The sequence below is a fragment of the Solanum lycopersicum genome, chromosome 3 (assembly GCF_036512215.1).
Source record: "Solanum lycopersicum chromosome 3, SLM_r2.1".
In the NCBI taxonomy this organism is placed as follows: domain Eukaryota; kingdom Viridiplantae; phylum Streptophyta; class Magnoliopsida; order Solanales; family Solanaceae; genus Solanum; species Solanum lycopersicum.
In genome coordinates, this window is record NC_090802.1 from 62,047,038 (window position 1) to 62,066,527 (window position 19,490).

At 35.7% G+C, this 19,490-nt stretch overlaps 1 protein-coding gene across 1 annotated transcript; it reads right to left on the reverse strand.

Moving 5' to 3' along the window:
• Positions 1-449: 449 nt before the first annotated feature.
• On the reverse strand, positions 450-17,105 carry LOC101263803 (uncharacterized). Its single transcript, XM_010320531.4, has 24 exons — positions 16,604-17,105; positions 14,952-15,311; positions 14,058-14,187; positions 12,987-13,162; positions 12,013-12,086; positions 11,810-11,845; positions 11,601-11,691; positions 11,468-11,527; positions 10,242-10,506; positions 8,919-9,118; positions 8,682-8,783; positions 8,340-8,450; positions 7,546-7,611; positions 7,354-7,452; positions 6,116-6,349; positions 5,656-5,778; positions 5,265-5,351; positions 4,267-4,578; positions 3,961-4,148; positions 3,782-3,884; positions 3,554-3,699; positions 1,692-1,771; positions 1,237-1,412; positions 450-921 (listed from the first exon to the last, which is right to left on the reverse strand). Exons 1-24 carry the CDS (start codon positions 16,958-16,960, stop codon positions 724-726), a joined length of 3,774 nt encoding a protein of 1,257 aa, XP_010318833.1. The 5' UTR covers positions 16,961-17,105; the 3' UTR covers positions 450-723.
• Between the last annotated feature and the right edge of the window lie 2,385 nt (positions 17,106-19,490).

The window sequence follows — 19,490 nt, forward strand, 5'->3', positions numbered from 1 at the left end:
TAGGTTTTTATGAGAGTAATCATTCGGCGGAGGATCTATCGGAAATAGCCTCTTGCAGTAGTGGAATGATTGAGATGTTGGTTGTGATCACAGTTTGAGAGGAACTTCCGGGCTTAAGCGTTTGTATCTGATTTCATTGACTAAGTTTATTCATCTAGTTGCTGATTAACGAGGTTAATGACATGAGTGTTCCAACCCCCGCCCTCCACTTGTAGGATTACACTAGATATGTTGTTTAATGATTACACTGGATATGTTGTTTAATGAGAAAACAACCTCTCTACCCTATAATTGTACGGGTAAAGTCTGCTAACCAATTTCATCAACTTAGTTTACTCATCTAATTGTTGATTTTCGAGACATGATCAGGATCTTCCAAACCCTCCCTCCGCTAGTTGAATTACACGGGATATGTTGTTTTATGATACTAAATAAGAACTCAGCTTAAGTAATCAAACTTCAGGACGGTGTCTCAAACACCATATCAATGATTTTATGTAGTGGACAAACAAGGTTTTCAGTACTTCAACCCTTAACTACAAGAAACTGAATATATAAATAAAAAAAATTAAAACATAGCAGCATGATGTATAAGCAAATCACTCGGAACATTTGCCACAAATGAGTCCCAAAATACAATAGACCGGTGTAAGTATCCAGAAACTCACTCACTATACCTATTTCTTCAACAAAATAAACATCCCAAAATATTTTCAGTTCTCCTCAAGACTGAGGTAAGCTCTGTCCTTTGAGCAGCACGTCATTATGCTGCGCCTCATCCAAGACATCACTGGCACTAGTTTCCAGTTCTGAATTTCCTCGTTCTTGACTTGCAGTGCTAAAGGAATATGCACTTCCTGGAACATTCACTATTAGTTCATCCTCATCTTTGTTCTCTTCAACATCAGAATGACATGAACCCTGAAATAAATAGCAAAATAGAAAAGAGAACTTTAATCTCATAGTAACAGAGCATACGATGCCAATAACCCAGAACCGTGTGCCACAAATAGGATTGTCACATCAATAGGCCAAACTGATATGGATTATCATTATTTTGCAAATACATCCTACTCACTGAAATAAATCTGAAACTATCCCCAGCCCAACTATAGTTTCCGAGATCTTTTTGTGTACAAACTACCTTATCACGTGAGTATTCTATTGAAGAATAGAGCAATCTCAATAAAGCTACACATTAATTAATTAAATAGCGAAGTCTAGAAAAATACACACCTCTGGTTCATCCACTTTTTGCTTGGGTTTATTAACAGTTTTAAGGTTGCTCATGACAGCTTTGAGTTTCTTCTTTGCCACAAGTCTAGTCAAACGCCGTTCTGTATGTTGAGTAGCAGTGACATCAGCATGACAAGCAACACATAATGTCCTCATGTTCTCTAGCCTACATTCACCTGCAAGAATTTCAAAAGACAAGAAGATGGGAGTATTATTTTCAAGTGAAAAAGTAGATACATGATGCATAACAGGGTCAGAAAAAAAAGGGACCAAGTAGGAAGAGGAAGGTAGAGGGCGAGGGGAAAGAGAAAGGAAAATTGCTTGCACAAAAATAGAAATGAGAAAAGAGAGTAGAGAGAACCAGAGATCATCCGAGTAAATCTATCAAAAACTTCCAAGAGGATGACCCTTGAACAAAAACTTTGCAAGAAGGAAGAGTTTCTCTTGTCATTTACCTCCCCCTTTATATACAGGTATAATGTGATCCGCATGCCATGCATTGCCATCAATAGGGTCCTGAACAAGCTTTTGAAATCTGCCAAATGCAAACAATTAACTGGTATTCCAGCAAATACATAGACCACTAAGGAACAACAAACTAAAGCTGCTGGTTCTTTTGTGTTATTTGCGTTGCACCCATTCCAATTTTTCTAGTTTGTCCAACACTGTTGTGATGTTTGTGGAGGGGGGGAGGCTGTTTAAGCAAATGAAAACTGTTCACGTAATTTAACTCCCCAAAGCTCCCTTAGTTTAACATATAGGATTGAAGTTAATTATACGCGTGCAGTAGGAGGGTGGGGGATGTAGGCATATCTTCTGAAAAGCTCCACACATCTTAAATCAGTAGACTGGAATTCTTAAAGTGAAGTATACGCTATCAAGGTATGTAGTTCCTCAATCAGTAGACTAGAATCTTTTATGTTGTTAAAGACTAATTGTAAAATTGCCACTTCTACCTCCACACATCTTAGATAAAGGACCAGAGGGTAAAATTGCCAGGAAAGGAGAGATGCTCAGGGTTGGATTTTAAGGATAAGGAGATCTTTAAATGATTGAGAGGTGAATAGCACGGTTGAATTTCTCAATATCCTGGAAGGATGCAAGGAACTCAATAACAGTGAAAACAAACTGTTATGGGCTCCAGTCTCCAGATAACCAGGGGAGATTCTCAGTTGGAGCAGCTTACAGAAACTCACAGAGAACACACACTCAACCAAGCTACTGCCCATGGAAAATGATCTGGAAAGTAAAGGTGCTCTTCAAGGTGGCCTGTTTTACTTGGCTCTTAGCAAAACAGGTTGTTCTCACGCAGGATAACCGTATGAAGAAGGACCTCCATTTGTGCTCCAGATGTTTTTTTTTTTTAATGTGAGGCAGAGACAATAAATCATCTCTTTTTACACTGTAAGGAGACGGTGAAACTTTGGCAGATTTCCATCAATACAAGGAGCATCAGACGGTCTATGCCAGGAAACATAAAGGAAAGCTTTGGCATGTTGGAATTGGGATGGAAATCAGTCAAGGCACAGGGAGAGATGGAAGATTGTCCCAGCCCACATTTGGTGGACTATTTGGCTGGAAAGGAATCAGAGATTTTTCGAGAAGAACAGCTGCTCTATGGAGAATATGAAGCTGAATTGTTTAGCTCTTTTCTATTTTTGGTGTAAACATGGATATCCTCATGAAGATGAGGATATCCCTAATATCTTAGAATTCTTAATGAGTTCAAAGGAAAACAACACTTTTGTATTTCTGATTGCAAGTATTACTAGAATAAGTCCTGAGTATTCCTTTGTTTATAATACAAGTTACCTGTTCTCAAAAAAATTGCCAGGATGTTCTAGGATAGGGCCCCTATCACAGGGGGTACTATTTCAATATACCTAGGAATTATGATAGATCCTTCTCTCTGACAAAAACCAACATGTACATTCTTAATAGCCAAAACATATTCATCATAATTTTACACCAAAAACTCAATACACAAAATAACATCAGAAATGATAAAATGAAATAACATAGTTGAAGAAGGACATGAACAAAGAAAAGAAAGAAAATGAAGCTAGTACTAGGAGGAAAACAAATAATTAACTAAAAGAAGGGTACAGGAAAACAGAAAAGTTCCTTGGTGCACATGAGCTACATATTGTGCTTAAACATAACTGATACAGGCATGTTACTTTCTCTTTCTTGAGATGGTCCGTACATATTTAATTATGGCTTAAGACAACTCCACATATACACCGAGAAGAAAATCAATGCGGAAAAACATAAGACCTTGGCATGAACATAGTGCTCTTCTAATTTGCATACTTACAATTTCTTACGCTTTACCAAATTTGGGGCAACTTTGCCGATATACTCTTCGCGACTCTCAATTGACAATGCTCTGATGCGCTCCACAAGTTTGTGGCAGTCTAGTTGGCAGTTTGTGCAAATGCCACGCTCAATTTTGAAAAGCGCCTATAATTACCAAGGTTCAACAACTAAAGGATTTCTTGCATGAGCAAAACTCATTTAGGTAAAAATATAAGTGAAAACATACATTACGAATTGATCTATTATTAGTTCTAAGGTGATACTCCTCACAGCAGTTCAAGCTACAGAAGAGATCTTCAAAGTAGTCTGGAGTTTTAGCATTGGCATTCCTGTAAACAAAGTCAACAAAGCATTGTGACCCAAATATTATCCTCATTTTTACCCAAAATAATCATTTGAACTCACCTGCAAGGAGTTTGACAGAGCTTGCAGAGTGGTTCGTCCTTGTCGGACCACCCCTGTGTGTACATTTTCTCTTGTTTCCTTTTCCCGTTACAAAGATGGATCTTCCTCCAGACAGCATTGGGGGGTAAGGGATAGCTAAGTTCATCCAACGGTGTAGTTCTCCTCTTACTTCTGCCTTTCAGCAGTCCCTGAAAGAAAAACACCAATACATTCTAAAGAGTTAAAACATAACCAAAGGTAAGTCACTAACGAAAGGCTAATGATTTGGGAACAAACTCAAAGACAGAAGAAAAGCAAATAACATACCCCATTATCGTGATTAAGGTTTTCATTTAAATAGGATAACTCAACACATAATGGAAGTTGCAAGGGCTTTCCAATCAGTTTCCTTCGTTCAACTGCACTCAACTTGCTCCATTGTTTGAGGAATTCCGCTAGAGCATACTGACAACTCATATCCTCATTGATATTTGTATAAGCTGTTTTCTCAACTTCCTTGGGAGGGGGAAGTTTTAGAGAAACTTCCTCTGGACGGAAATTCTTAAAAAGTGGTTTTGGCCTGGAATCAATTCCAGGAATACAAGAGTACAGGTGAATCCTTCCTGTATATTGGCTGACCTGAAACCATAGAAGTCCAAGCACTCAACCAAATCAAAACTAACTCAACATCAACAACGAAAACTGCAGATGTACATCCCCGTCCACCCACCCTCTCCGTTAGGGGGGAGGCTATTGGTCAAGAAACCACTAGTCTGAAGTGTCATGACTTTGAATCCTGGTTGAGTTGGCATTCATTACTTCTTTCTTTTCTATGTGGAGAAAGCTAAATAATGATTACCATTTGATGGGAAGTTGACCTTACACAATCTGTAATCTGTATAATTAATTGGATAGCTAGGTCTTCTTCTAAAGTAACATCCTCAAGACGTAAACAAAACTTAGGTATCCAAAATATAACCCTTCGTCTATGCCAACACCAATTTGTTATACTTTTGATACCATTTTTAAGAGCAGGAATGATCTCAAAAGAATGCAAAGGAACAAATAAAGTTTAGGGAGTCCAAGATTATAACCACATGTTAAACAAGGGCAGTGCATGAGTTCCATTAATATCAAGCAGCAAGCACTTTATGACAGAGAATGAGCTTTATGCTGATATGTATATTCATCAACTAGGAACATTCTGGCTAACAGCCAAACCCTCATCCCTGCACTCCTTCCCAACATTTCAGCTGGATTGGAGGGGAAAACAAGTGACAAGGAGATAGGCATAGCCAATTAAAACAAAATCCATATAATTTTACCTCAAAACGGAGCGATTCTACTTGGATAGAACTGTTTGTTACAAGTATTTCTCCATTTACTTCTACTGCAGAGGATGCAGCTTTTCCCTACATTCTCAAATCACGAGTAGCATAGTAAGTGTGAGTCCATACAGCCCTCCAAAATACAAGAAAGAGGGTAGGGTTGTAGGCACAGAAATAAAGCGTAGAAGTATGATTAATTTTTTAACGGAAAAGGGTTACAAAATGCCCTTGAACTAAGTGAAATTGAACAAAACTAACTTCCGTTAATAATTTGGTCTAAAAATCTACGGTAGGGGCATTATTGTTCAATTTCACATAGTTCATCTTCAAGGGCATTTTGACCCTTTTCCGATTTTTCATAATATAAGAACAGAAATCCAGGTAATACCTTGTCTGGTAAGTCCTGTTCTTTAGCTTCATGAACATCTGTACAATGTGAAGAACTAAAGTCATCATCCGAAACTTTAGCTCTGCAACAAGATTCTTCATGCCCTATGGTGGAAGTAGTGGGCTTCCCATAATCAAGACAAGCAAAAGAAGGCCAGATCAAGCAAAATCAGAAACAAGAAGCATGTCGAATAAACCAAAAAGCTAGATTGGTCACATAAAAATGTAATTGAAGCTCCGACAGAGCATGCAATTTTTGGATTGACTCTCTAATATCACTTAAAATCATAAGCTAAACCTAAGTGGAGTAAATTTTAAAAATCTTTTCCAACTAAATAAAAAAGAGCTGGTGAAATCATGGGCTAAAAAATGAAGCGAGTGTGAAGGAAGATGTTCTAGGGCATTGGGGGCTTTAAATGTAGTATAGACATAATGTGGCACCTGCCCGATGCAATACCTACCATATTGTGGAGGTCTGATTTCGGTGAGAGTGAGCTAGTTCCGTCCTGTTTATCATCAATCCTGTAGGTATCACAATGAGCTTCAAAAGGATCTAAATCTAGATGAAGACCATGAACTTCAGCTACAGATGTTTTTTCTCCTACAACTTCACCATTTCCAGCATTCTCAGTTGTTAAATGCTCACTCATCTTTTCTCTGACATCCAATTCCTCAAGATGAGAAATATCATTAACCTATTTGCCAGACCAAGCTTACCGTCAACAAAAAATCACATATTCATACCAAACGACAAAAGTCAAGGACAAAGTTATGCTAATAAAGTCAAACAGGAGGTAACAGACCTTACAATCAGTTTTTAAGAGATACAGCAAACAATAATGTCAAGAGTTACACAAAATAGTTGTCAGTTGCATATACCATTTAAGGCTAAAATAAGGGTACCAAAGAACACATCATTAAGGGCAACCTCAAAGGGGACTAGACTATGACCAAATACCTATAGTGGATATGTAATCTCCACGGATTAATAAATCTACAATGCAAGTTTAACCCGACCGCATGATTATCAACATAAACCTTACTCAGGAACCAGAAATAGTAAAGAAGAACCACCACGCTAACATTCAGGAATCGGATGACATTTTAATTTAATTGGTTTATAAAAGTCTGTCTAGACAGCCTAACTGCACTACCCAATGGAGAGCACACGCACAATAGATTCAGAAATTCACCACTCACTACCAAAATTGGAAGATTTGATTAGCTTCTATTTTTCAAACCATTTTAACTTATTGTTTGATCAAAGTTTGTATAATTGTTCCACTACAACAACTTTAACTTTCAATCGCAAATTACCTAGTTTACCAGAATGTGATTTGATCTTTAATCTATTTAAAGAAGCACAAACGATAGAAAATTCATATGATATTCTTAAGGAGACCTGAGTCTTCATGATAGTTTTTCTTTAGTGAGATGTTATATCAAAGTAAATTCTCATCATAGGACTTCAATTTTTACTTCAGACTTCTAATGTAATAAACAGCAAAAACATTAGTCAAGTTATGTCATATTCGAAATGAGTAGAATCAATATTATCTTCTACTAAAATTGTAGGCCTTTTAATTGAAGCAAAGAAAACGCATGGATTTAGCATTCGCAAGGCTCAACTTAAATAGAAAAATTTTTAATTGCAAAGAACCATGCAATGTGCAAAAATGAATGAGTACTCCAATAATACCTCTATTGCCTGTAAAGCATCATACTTCCCATCCATTGTAGATGAAACTTGACGCAAACTTGTATTAAGTTTTTGCCATCGAAGCTCATCTGAAGTATCCTGGAAAGAAGGTATTAAGTAAAATTAGCAAAAAATAATTTCCCAAGTGAACCTCTTACATTAATGCATAATATATATTAAATACAAAGTCACCTTTGCAATGAAAATATATACATTTACTCCCTTGGTTTGCCCTTGTCTATGAGCTCTGCATTCGGCCTACAAATGTTTAGACTGCATATAAGCATCAAACAATCAGATAAGAACTAATTCTTTTAACATTTAGAAGATGTTGCAGAAAAATGGACAGGCCAGTGAATGGGACACTGAATGAGTGAATGTTGACATTGATAATGGAGAATAGTTGGTACCCAAAGCATATAACCACCAGCAAGGAAAATTGAAACCAAGCAAGAAGCCTATGTTAGGAACACTCACTAATGACAAAAGTGTAATATTAGTACACTTCAGCTTCCAATCTACGCTGAAAATTTTAAGGGCTACCTTTCCAAGGATTACCATGTTAACCTCGGCGATATAAAAGCTTATGATCTGGCTTCATTAATGTGCAGGAGCACTGTGTATTCATGCTTGAGAACAGCCTATGTTAGTCAGAACCGCTTAGTGAAATTCAAGTTTTATCTGTAGTATTCTATTGCCATTGGTGCTGGCACCTCACACATATTTGTACAATTTTATTAAAAATCATCTCCCAGTTAGACAAGTGTGCAGCACAAAGTAAAGTAAGAGATTCAATGGATGTTACAAAATCATGGATCAGTTCATTCACAGTGACACCATTGAATAGAGCGAGAGCAAACAAAAAAAGAGTAAGAAGTTGATTAGACTTTTTTTTTGTGATAATGGTAACTAGAAGTAGATTAGACTTCTAAGTTAATCATTTTCTTCACTGATACAACACGTTGATCAGGGTTTAACGAATTCACCTGTTGCATGTGAGCTGGTTTCGTTGGCAACTCCAAGAACACGACATGTTGTGCTGATGTTAAGTTAAGTCCAGATCCCCCTGAGAGTATTCCAACAAGCGCAATCTTAACCTGGTTATCAAAATCAGAACAAGTCAGCAAAATTGTCTTCCTTTCAACTGCATAAGGACATCTAAATTAATGGAAGAACCAGAGAACCATCAACACAAAAATAGAAAAGGAAGAAAATGATCTATATCCAATGAAATCTATTTCATTCATGAAATTGTAAAGGAATTTGTTTGGACTGCCTCGTGACAAGTACTGATGTATCCCAAATTATCTGGAGAAGGATTTATGAACCTCATTTGCTGATTGGAATGATTGAATAGCCAACTGTCTATCACCATGCAATGCATTTGCATCAATGCGAATATAATCAATAGCTTTCTGACAAAGAAACTCCTACACAAGAGACGACAATGATGGGAACGAGTCAAACCAAGAGATGTTTAATGACTTTGTTAATACAGCAAAAAGAAGTGTGCAATTTTTCCATGAATGTGGTGACTATTTTAACATGTATTACAAGGGATTCACCTGTACACCATCAAGAACTATATGGTGATGAGCAAATATTATCATTTTATGACAACTGTGGCTTGCTTCCATCATTTCTTCACCACCCAATTCAGTAATAATTGGATGTATAGAGAGCCACTCATAGAATCCTGGCAACTTTGCAATGCCAAGCGCTTCGTCATAGAGCTCTCTTAAAGATATAGAACAGCTAGTATCATCTGACAAGAAGACAAAAAGAGGTGCAAGTATGTTAAAAACATTTCAACAAATACAAACCTCAAGGAAATTCCTCTGTAAGGTAAATAATTTTATTGATATTGGGGAAATCACCGTACATAAGCAATATACTAAAAAGTAGAAAGCCAACATTAAACATGGTTCATTGCAAAAGTCATGCAATCATCTATACGAACCAGGAACTCAAAGGTGCATCAATAGCAAATCCGAAACAAAAGACTATTCCTCAGATGCAAATATTATTCTTCTTCAGACTACCTACTTAAAGAGCTAGGGGTAAAACATTACATGCTGAAGTGTCCTTTAACCATGTAGTACTAATCCATGAATCACACTCAAAAGCTTGTCAAAATAGCCTGACCTTTTCATTCCTTTGCCTGTTGCAAATAGTGCTGCAATTCCTTGAGAAATTAAGGTCTTGATATTACTTTACGGTCAAAAGGTATAGGTACAGAGTGTGATGTCTGATGTCTCATCTTGACATTCTTCCAGGTGTATTTCCTCCACTTTGAAAATCCACATCAGTTTCAATGAGTTTAGCACTACCATAATTTGCCCTTAAATTCACAAAAAGAACCTAATTATCTTACTTTTCATTTTCTTATTTGTTTATTGTTCTTTTTGGATATGATTCAAAAGTGACCTATGTATGTAATTCTTGTACCATTGGTGCTTTACAAATAAAACTTGACCTTATCGGAGAAGTGGCCTATGTATCCACATTTTAGCTTTGGTGACAAATTGTGTTTCACTCTTTAGTCTTCCCCATTTTAAAGAAACAAACAGATCCATGAAAAGTAGAGCTACCAGCAGTTTTAGTCCCTGAATATCCACAAATTTCTAGAATTATTAACCATCCAACTATTTGATTACCCACTGTCATGACAGTCCAACTATAATATATCCCTAATATCACAAGGACCACCAAAATCAGAATTTACCAGTAATTGAGGGACCAAAGACAATATTATCCTTAAAAAGTAATATTGACTATTGCTATTTGCTACAAAACATAACAACTGGGAAAATGGATGAAAGCAAACAAGGAATAGCACCAAACAACAGAATCTAGTCCGAAAAATCTAGGGACATTTTAAAACATACCATCAACTCTTTCAGGACTTTCCCCTTGCACATCTTCAGCAACAAACTTCAAATTTTCAAAAGCTTTTTCTACATCTTTAGCACACAACTCATCACTGGTTACACCTTCAGCCTCTTTAGCACCACTGTTCCCAGATGTTCTGCCTTTCAACAAGTCAATGGTAGCCACCGCCTGAGAAATATCTGATTTTTTTAAAGTCAAACTAATAATTTGGCGTCGCAAGGGGGGTAATTGCAACAGCACATGCTCCTTCAAACGGCGTATCTGGATAATATAGCAAAAGGAAAATAAGAGCTAAATCTTCAACATCTGGAGGGAAAAAAGTAGAGCATGAAAGAAAAGAAATAACAGTGCAGCATTCATAATTCTAATAATGCAGTTTATCTAACTAGATACTCATTATCTCAGCGAAAAACACTCTGTAATAAGATAGCAAGAGCTTCAGTACATGATTCCATGCTACTCCACTCCATGAAAAAATAACGACCTGTCTCACTATCACGAGAGTCAAAACGCAATTCCTCAACTGCAACCTTCTCAATTACTACTTATTTAAAGTCTAATATATATGTCAGAAAGTACATCATGTATAGTATGTTACAGAAAATAATTGTATGTGTAAGTTGAGACAAAAAATTAATCAATAGGTTACTTGTTGGAGGGAGGGGACATATATTGAGAATTTTAGCAACAACACACCCAGTGTAATCCCAAAACTGGGACCTAGGGAGGGTATAGTGTATGTAGACCTAACCCCTAGTCCCCTACCTCATAGAGATAGAGAAAGGCTATATACAATAGGCCCTCAGCTTAAATAAAGCCTTTCCAAACAGTTTTAAAAAGGGGATACAGATATGGGAATTACGAGAATTTTAAGGTTCAATTAAATTTGGTAATTGTTATTGGTTGTCTTAGCAAAAGCTGATCCTGATTTATTGGAAAATATGGGCTTTATCAATTAAAAGTGCAATTGAGCGGATTTAGTTTCAGAATGAAGATATATAAGCTTATCTGGCTCATCATTAAATATCGAACTCCAATGTACAGCAATCTTCTGTCTGTCGAAATGAAATAGTGGATAGTAAACCAACCAACAGCAACATGACATCAGTGATTTGACACCATGGTACTTACTGAAGTAGCTGAGAGTTGGATAATGAGGACAAAAAAAGTACATCATGAAATATACTATGAGTTGAAGCCACAAGGAGCTACAAGGTCATACCATAACAGTTTGCTTCAGTAACACATTTAACTCTTCCAAGCGAACCCCCTTTGAGAAATCCTGCGAGAACCAAACCATGAACATTTTCCAGCAGGATAGCCTCTCATTCAATATGTGAAGGAACAAGAATCACCTGAAAAACCTTCCCTTGGCAGCCATGAACAAGTCTAACGTTGCAGTAAGTCTTTGCAAAGTCATATTTAGTCTTTCCAAGTAAACCGGGCCTAGATAAAAGAAGCATGAGAAGAGAATTAATGGCTATTAAAAAATAAAATACTAATGACCATTTAAGATCAACAGAGTAAAAGGTACTCCGAGAAAATGGAGAAAAAAGGAACTCACCATACGATGTTTATCTGATGAAAGATGTCATAAGGTCTGCGAGCATTTAGGAAATCAAGAAACAAGTATCAGAATGCAATTGATACATGAAAAAATTGACATAACAGAAAACTAAATGTACACTAGCAAGTTGAGACTGCCTTTAAAGGATAACTGAACTTCAAAAGCCATGCATCAGAAGAAGTATCAATACATGCTACAACCTTGACAAAGAAGGAGTCCCGGATAATAGAATTAAATGCTTGGCCTTCGCCGCAACATCAAGAACAGTTGTTATCTGTCAAACAACAAAAGAGAGCTTATGCTTGTCCAGTAAAATAATAATAGGTATTTTTTATGACAGAAATCACAAGGACTAGTGGAACGCGTTCAAGACTCAGTGGATAACAGGTCTGCCCCTCTACCCTTCTCTACTGTAAATCCACACATCACGTGGTGCGGTCTCACCACTAGACCAAAGTCCTGGAGGCTATTGCATATGTACAGTAACTAATCATAAAAATGAGGCTCTCCTTTGGACATGCACTGTATTTCAAAGATTTGAATTAATGTTTGGTACTCAGTTTGATCCATTATTTCACTTTCAACTTTAAATGGGGACTTAGCAGTTTGAGGAACCAGTTTGAGGAGTTTTTCAGGTGAAATAACCGTTTTCACTCACTAAACTTGAACTATTTTTCCTAGTGAAATTAATGTTCAAGCACTATTGAGAGAAACACTTTTTTCAATTTCAATCCAAAGTTTCAATGTCATGAATCATACCTCATAAAATCAAGGAACAGTTATTGAAGAGAAAGCACACGCCTTCTTTAATCAAGATTTTCCTTTCTCTCAAAAGTTCGCTTTACCTATATTCTTCTCTAACCTCCATGAACTATTATTTTTTGGCAAATGTATTATCTGACAGAGAACCAAGATGACAAGTCACAGACTTCCACCCATACTTGACATGGACACTCTATCTACTTAGTATTTAGTCGGAAGGTTCCTAATGCCACTAATCAAATGTTTAACATTTTTCACCTCAACCATCACTTGGTATTATCCCAATCAGTAAACAGTTAAACAAAAGTTATAAATTAATATTGAAGTAAACACCTTGACTAGTTACTTAGAAAATAACTTGACCTTAGTCATCTAAAGATTCTCCAATTTTTTCTCAGAAAGAGCTTTGTACCTCTTCATTTTCACTTGCTTTCTTTGTGCAATGCAAATTATGTGATTCATCTACAACCAAGGTGGCCCATTCTTGTTCCAGCATGCTCTTCCTCAAACGACGAAGCATAGTAAATGATGTCACCACAACTCTTGGACATTTAGGTAAACGTGCAGGGTTATCTTGGTGACCAAAAACTAGATGAAAAAATGAAAAAGTGAAAGACAGAACTAAAGCAGAAAACAAGAAAAAGTCTATAAGGACTGCCAAGTTAGTCATGCTAGCTCTAGATTAATGAAATTCATACATTTCGATAAATTCTAAACCAAGGAAACCAACAGTATATTTGTTGTTTTGTTTATATCGAACTCAAATATACTTAATAGCATGCAGCTGTTTTCCATTAGACTTGATATAAAGGACTCCATAGAAACAAGGGGGAGAAATTGATTATACAAGGACAACAAAGAAGTTTTTTCAATCCAATTATATTAATGATAAAAAAATTATCTTCTACGATTTCTTTAGGATGAGATCAACAAGTGATTTATTTGTTTTACACAGGAAGAGGTCTGTCACTTCATACCTTGCAGTAAATTTTGCCATAATTAGTTATTCATGCATAATACAGAGTCTGATCAAGGGTTCAGTGTTTCAGTAATAGTCCCAAGAAGTTTACCCTTCATTAAAAGTCCAAAACCATTCAAAGAAGGATGAGATCAGAACTCATATTCTCCTCATGAAAGTAAAAAGTAGGTTAACTAATTGGATAACACAATCAGTTTAATTTTTGCCTAACTGAACTTGACTTAGAAGGAAAAATACAAGATAAATGAGAAATAAATGTTAATGACACAAATGCAGTCGTGAACAGTTAATGAACCCTAAAAATGATATGCTGAAACACCAATGTTGACAGTACCTATTTCAGGATCATCAAATCAACATATACATGACAACAGCTTTATAATAAAAAGACCATATAACTATGACTTCACTATGCTTCATCTCTAGGCATCACTGTTCAAAAAGAAAAAGAGGGAGATAAAGGAAAGCAATGTTATTGGCGGTGGACAGTCTTGAAAACAGTACCCAGATGAATATCAGAAGGTAAACAAGGAAGCCAGCGCTCCAGTTCTTCAGCCCATGGATATCTCAAAATAGCTGGGCAAACAATGAGCATAGGACCTTCATCCATGAAAGAACTTGCAATGGTGATGGCCTGAATACAAAATTTGAGTTAATATTAGAACAAAAATTATTTGCACAAAATGTAAGCTCTAAAAAAAGGTATAGAATTTAGGATAATATTTGATTTTCAGAAAAAAAAAATTGAGGCAAAAACTCGCAGGGAGACGCGCACACATGAAGACACATAAAAAAAGAAAAAGAATTATAGAATCAACACCAATATAGACAATTGAGTTCATTGACCTCCACAAAACACCTGACTACTGTTGCACCCCAACCCCAGTCTTTGGTGCCAAGAGCTCCAAGGAAGAATTTACCGCATACCAGAAATCTTCATCTTTAGTATCAGCCTAAAGCCATACTTAAGCGTTCCTATAAACTTCCAATTTAAGAGCATATAACTTTTTTCCTTCATCTTTGTGATATTCAGTTTAGTGCAACTTCTACCAAATATATTCCAGTCAAATCAAGCCAACTCAAGTATCAGAACTTGAACAAATTATCTTAACAATGTAGTTTCTCATCAAGTACTTGAATGGAGAAAAATCTAGCCTACAATGAGTTAAATACATAAAGAAGTGCACTTACCGACAAAGATTGGCCATCTTTCTAAACAGCTAGTTACCTCAAACATACATCAACAGGAAGAAGATCCATATAAACTATTCACAGCGTTCTAAACAAGCGCATGATAGACTACATGGGCGCAAGATGAAGGGTGAAGCCAAGCTAAAATAGCAGGATTCTCAATCTGCTACTACTAAAATATTCAGCTATCCATTCCAGCAACATTACCTGGAGAGTTTTCCCTAGTCCCATTTCATCTGCAATGAGACATCGACCACCCCTTCTCAATCCGAATCGAACACCCTCAAGCTGAAAAGGATGAAGTGTATCCAACAATCTTTTAGGAAGTTTACTGATCAACTCATCAACCTTCTCATCGGGAAGATGCTCCGGCCTACAAGGTATCCATCGACCTGCAGCTAAGGAATTAGAAAGTCTCTCAACTACATTGAATGTTCCCCAAGGGATCTCTTCACATTCAATGCTTTTAGAGCTCTTTAGAGACCTCAGAACTGCTTCATAGTCTCTAAATTGATAGACACAAGCCTTTCCCCCAGAAGTTGTTTGAGTGCAATGCAACACCGACACCTGATCAGAAAAACTAACATGGTTGAGTTCTTGGATTAATATCTTGGCAACCAAGTAACTAAAACAGTGACTGCCAAAAGATAAAAGGTACAGTTACCCGTAAAATTACTTAATCCACCATTTACTTGATCTACGACACGGAAGCATTGGATTAAATTCCCTCCTACTGAAATTTGCCAATGCTTTCAATTGCCAAAAATCTCATCCTCTTATCCATTAACTTAAGGAGTAAATATACATCTAAGACCGCAAAAGATTAAATGTTGAAATACATTAGATGTCAAATGAACAGAAGAAGAAAAAAATCAAGTTATTGAAATTCTTGAGGACATAAAAACTAACCTAGACTCATTCTATCCGTTGAAATTCTTGCAACCCAACATATGATTTCTCACTACTATAATCCCCAATGAAGACATACATGTATAGACTAAACTAAGATACTATCTTGAGAAACCCCAATGAAGACATATTTGTTTAGACTAAAACTAACCTACTATCTTGATAAAGATCTTACACATGAGATTGTTGTAACCCAACATACAAGTTCTTGAAATTCTTGCGGACATTAAAATTCTATCAGTTAAAATTCTTGCAACACAACATATGATTTCGTGCTACTATAATCGTCAATGAAGACATACGTGTATAGACTAAACTAAGATATGATCTTGAGAAACCCCAATGAAGACAAATTTTGTATAGACTAAAACTAGCATACTATCTTGATAAAAGTTCGTACACATAAGATTCTTGCAACCCAACATAAAAATTCTATCTGTTGAAATTCTTGCAACACAACGTATGATTTCAGACTACTATAATCCCCAACGAGGACATACATGTATAGACTAACTAAGATACTATCTTGAGAAACCCCAATGAAGACAAATTTGTATAGACTAAAACTAACATACTATCTTGATAAAAGTTCTTACACGTGCGATTCTTGCAACCCAACATAAGGTCTTGAAACTCTTGTGGACATAAAAATTTCCATCAGTTAAAATTCTTGCAACCCAACATATGATTAAAGACTACTATAATCCCCAATGAAGACATACATGTATAGACTAAACTAATATAATATCTTGAGAAACCCCAATGAAGACAAATTTGTATAGACTAAAACTAACATACTATCTTGCTAAAAGTTCTTACACATGAGATTCTTGCAACCCACAATACAAGTTCTTGAAACTCTAGCGGACATACAAATTCTATAAGTTGCAACCCAACATATGATTTCATTACAATTAAAACTAACATACTATCTTGAAAAAAATTCTTACACATGAGAGGCAATCTCTGAGTTTCTCTAAACAATTCTTTTCACCCGGATAAATAAACCCTTGCAGGGGCACGGGAGTGACACAGAACGAGTCCGGCGAGCAGATTTCAAGCCTGGCCTTAAATCTTTGGGGTGGAGGACTAGGGGCGCAGGGTTTAGGAGGTGGGTTAACGGGAGCGGGTGTTTGAGGCTTATGAAAGTAAACATTACCGGAGAGCTTTCTGCATTTGAAAAGCTTCCAAGAATTGTTATTGGGTTCAGAAATTCGGTCTTTGCGCTTCGCCAAAGCAGCAAGACGATTGGCTTCGGCCCGATTTCTTTGCTCTTCAGTGATTTCTTCTTCTTCTCCATTCTTCATTTTCTTCAATGGATGAGAGGAATTAGTGAAAACTATGGGGTTTTATAAAGGAAGGTGAAAGCCGCGCGACGCCATTCTTGTTTCTTGATTTGAACCGCGTCGCGTGGTGTTTTGTGCTACTTTTTAAATTTGTCAATCATATTTCTATTTAGATATTTAAGTTAAATATTGTATTAAACTGTTTTAATTAAATTTTTTCAATTGAAATTCATTTAATCTCATTTATCTATAAGTTAATCACATAGAAACCTCAATGATTAAATCTCATGCTCATCGAATAATATTTTTAACTGTGAATTAAAATCATCAAAAGTCTATTAAAACAATTAATTACGAATACTTTATACGGATATGCAAGGCATGAAATGGATTGGCTTATATTACAAGACAAATATGTGTTACTGTATACCTTGCTCGTTAATCAAAGATTTCGAATTCGAGTTTCTCGAAATGGAATCGCTTTTATTAAATAATGTTTTACTTTAATATGAGATTTTTCAACGCGAATTCGAATTTAGTCTGACTCTAATGTGAATATTGAACACCAGATGAGAAATTTAAAATAAGAAACATATGACTTGTATCCAAATAAGAAACTATATATTTACAAGCGGATACTTTCATATCTATTGTTTTTAACTACTAATGCATACCATCAATGTATATATACACACACACTCTATTGGTATCAATGAACACTTAAATATTGTAATTACTAATGCGTAAATAAAAATTCTACTTAACTACTCTTTGATACCATTAGAGTATATATATACACACTCTAGTGTTAAGGATGTCCGTAAATAAAATACAGACGGGTAAATAGTTTGGATCGTGAATCCAACCACGATAAAATATATTAAGTTAAGACCAATTTAAGTAAATATTTTATCTAATGGGTCCAATTTGTATCATTTACAAAAATAAAATTACAAAACAAGCCTTTATGTATAAACGAGAACTAGTATTAAATAGAGCAACTTTCGCATATAGCAAATAAAAAGTTTATATTTGTCTGTTATAGCAAAGTTTGCATAATTGCGCTCCATAGCAAACATAGAAATTGTATAATTCGCTATACATATACTGTTGAAGCAAATTGTAAAAAAAGAAGTGTATAAAACAAGAAAGAGAAAGACACTTGGGCAGAGAACTGTATAAAAACGAAATGTATTATTATAAGTGTATAGAACGATTATATACAATTTGAATTTGTATAAAATGAGAAAGAGAGAAAGACAAAAGAGACTTGACAAGGAATATACAATTGAATTGAATTGTATAAAACGAGAAAGAGATAAATTTGATACAATTTGAAAATTGTATAAAATGAGAAAGAGAGAAAGACAAAAGAAACTGGGCAGGGGAGTATTTTTATTGTATAATTATAAGTGTATAGGACGAAAATATATGTACTTGCATGTGTATATATAATTTTCTCACGCTTTATACAAACAGAAACGCAATTTATACATTTCACTTATGTTAGTATAAGTGAGAAAAGCGAGGGTGGCGAGTGAGATTTGGGAGAGTGGCGAGCGAGATCTGGAAGAGGGGAGAGAGGGGAACAAAAATATATGTATTTATACAATTTTTCTGCTTCATACAATTAGAAATAATTTTTATACACTTGTGTTTGTATAAAAAGTGAGGAAACGAGCGAGAGATTGGAGGAGAGTGGCGAGCGAGATATTTGGGAGAGAGGCGTCTGACAATTTTTTGCAAACGTTTGCTATGAAGCACAATTAAATCAGACCCTAGCTACTTCATTTATTTTAGGTCATTAGTTTGCTATTATATACAATTTTCCCTATTAAATAAGAGGAGCCCGAGAAATTTCTTGGTTTGGAGCCCAATTTTAAATGGGCTGAACCCAAACAACTGGACGGGTTTGATAGGCTTCAACTTTAATTTCATAAACAGGAAAATTATTGCAGTTTTAGCCATTTTTGCCTAATAAATACTACAACTCCCCTGCCACTGATCAAATCGTCAGATACATGTAATCTCAGCAGATTCTAAGTTTGTGACAAGTGAAATTATAAAATCTGCAAACAGTTTTATTATTATGCTTCCATTCGGACACGCGAAATAAATCTATTATCGATCGTTGGCATTCGTTTGGTTGAATTGTTAACTACATCCAATGCTCTTAACTTGTCATTCTCAGTTGATAGAATGTGTATTCTAATGAGGGATGCAAGAGTCCACATCTAGTCCCATTTTTTTTGTCTATTCACGACCCCCGTAACAAGTCTAAGTCAAACAAAATGTTGGATATTTTAAGAATTTAGACACTTCTTTATTGTATAATAAGATCCAACACAAAATTACAAAATGGTAGATGGACAAAAAGGGTATAGTATGAGACTTAGTAATAGTACTGATTTGAATTTGCTTCTCAAGAAGTAACCGTAGCAAGTCCAATAATCTTATTTGGTGATGGATACTTTCATTATTCTTTCGAGACGAAGACAAAAAATTTGAACTATCTTTAACCGTTTTAAGGTTTTTAGATCATAATTTTATT

Bases quoted from the DNA above. Each gene is read 5' to 3' on its own strand.
- LOC101263803 (XM_010320531.4), bottom strand. From the start codon at position 16,960: ATGAAGAATGGAGAAGAAGAAGAAATCACTGAAGAGCAAAGAAATCGG. The intron at 8,784-8,918 runs GTGAATCCCTTG...TCTCTTGTGTAG, and splicing joins TAGTTCTTGATGGTGTACAG to GAGTTTCTTTGTCAGAAAGC. The intron at 4,579-5,264 runs GTAAAATTATAT...CTATGGTTTCAG, and splicing joins TAGAATCGCTCCGTTTTGAG to GTCAGCCAATATACAGGAAG.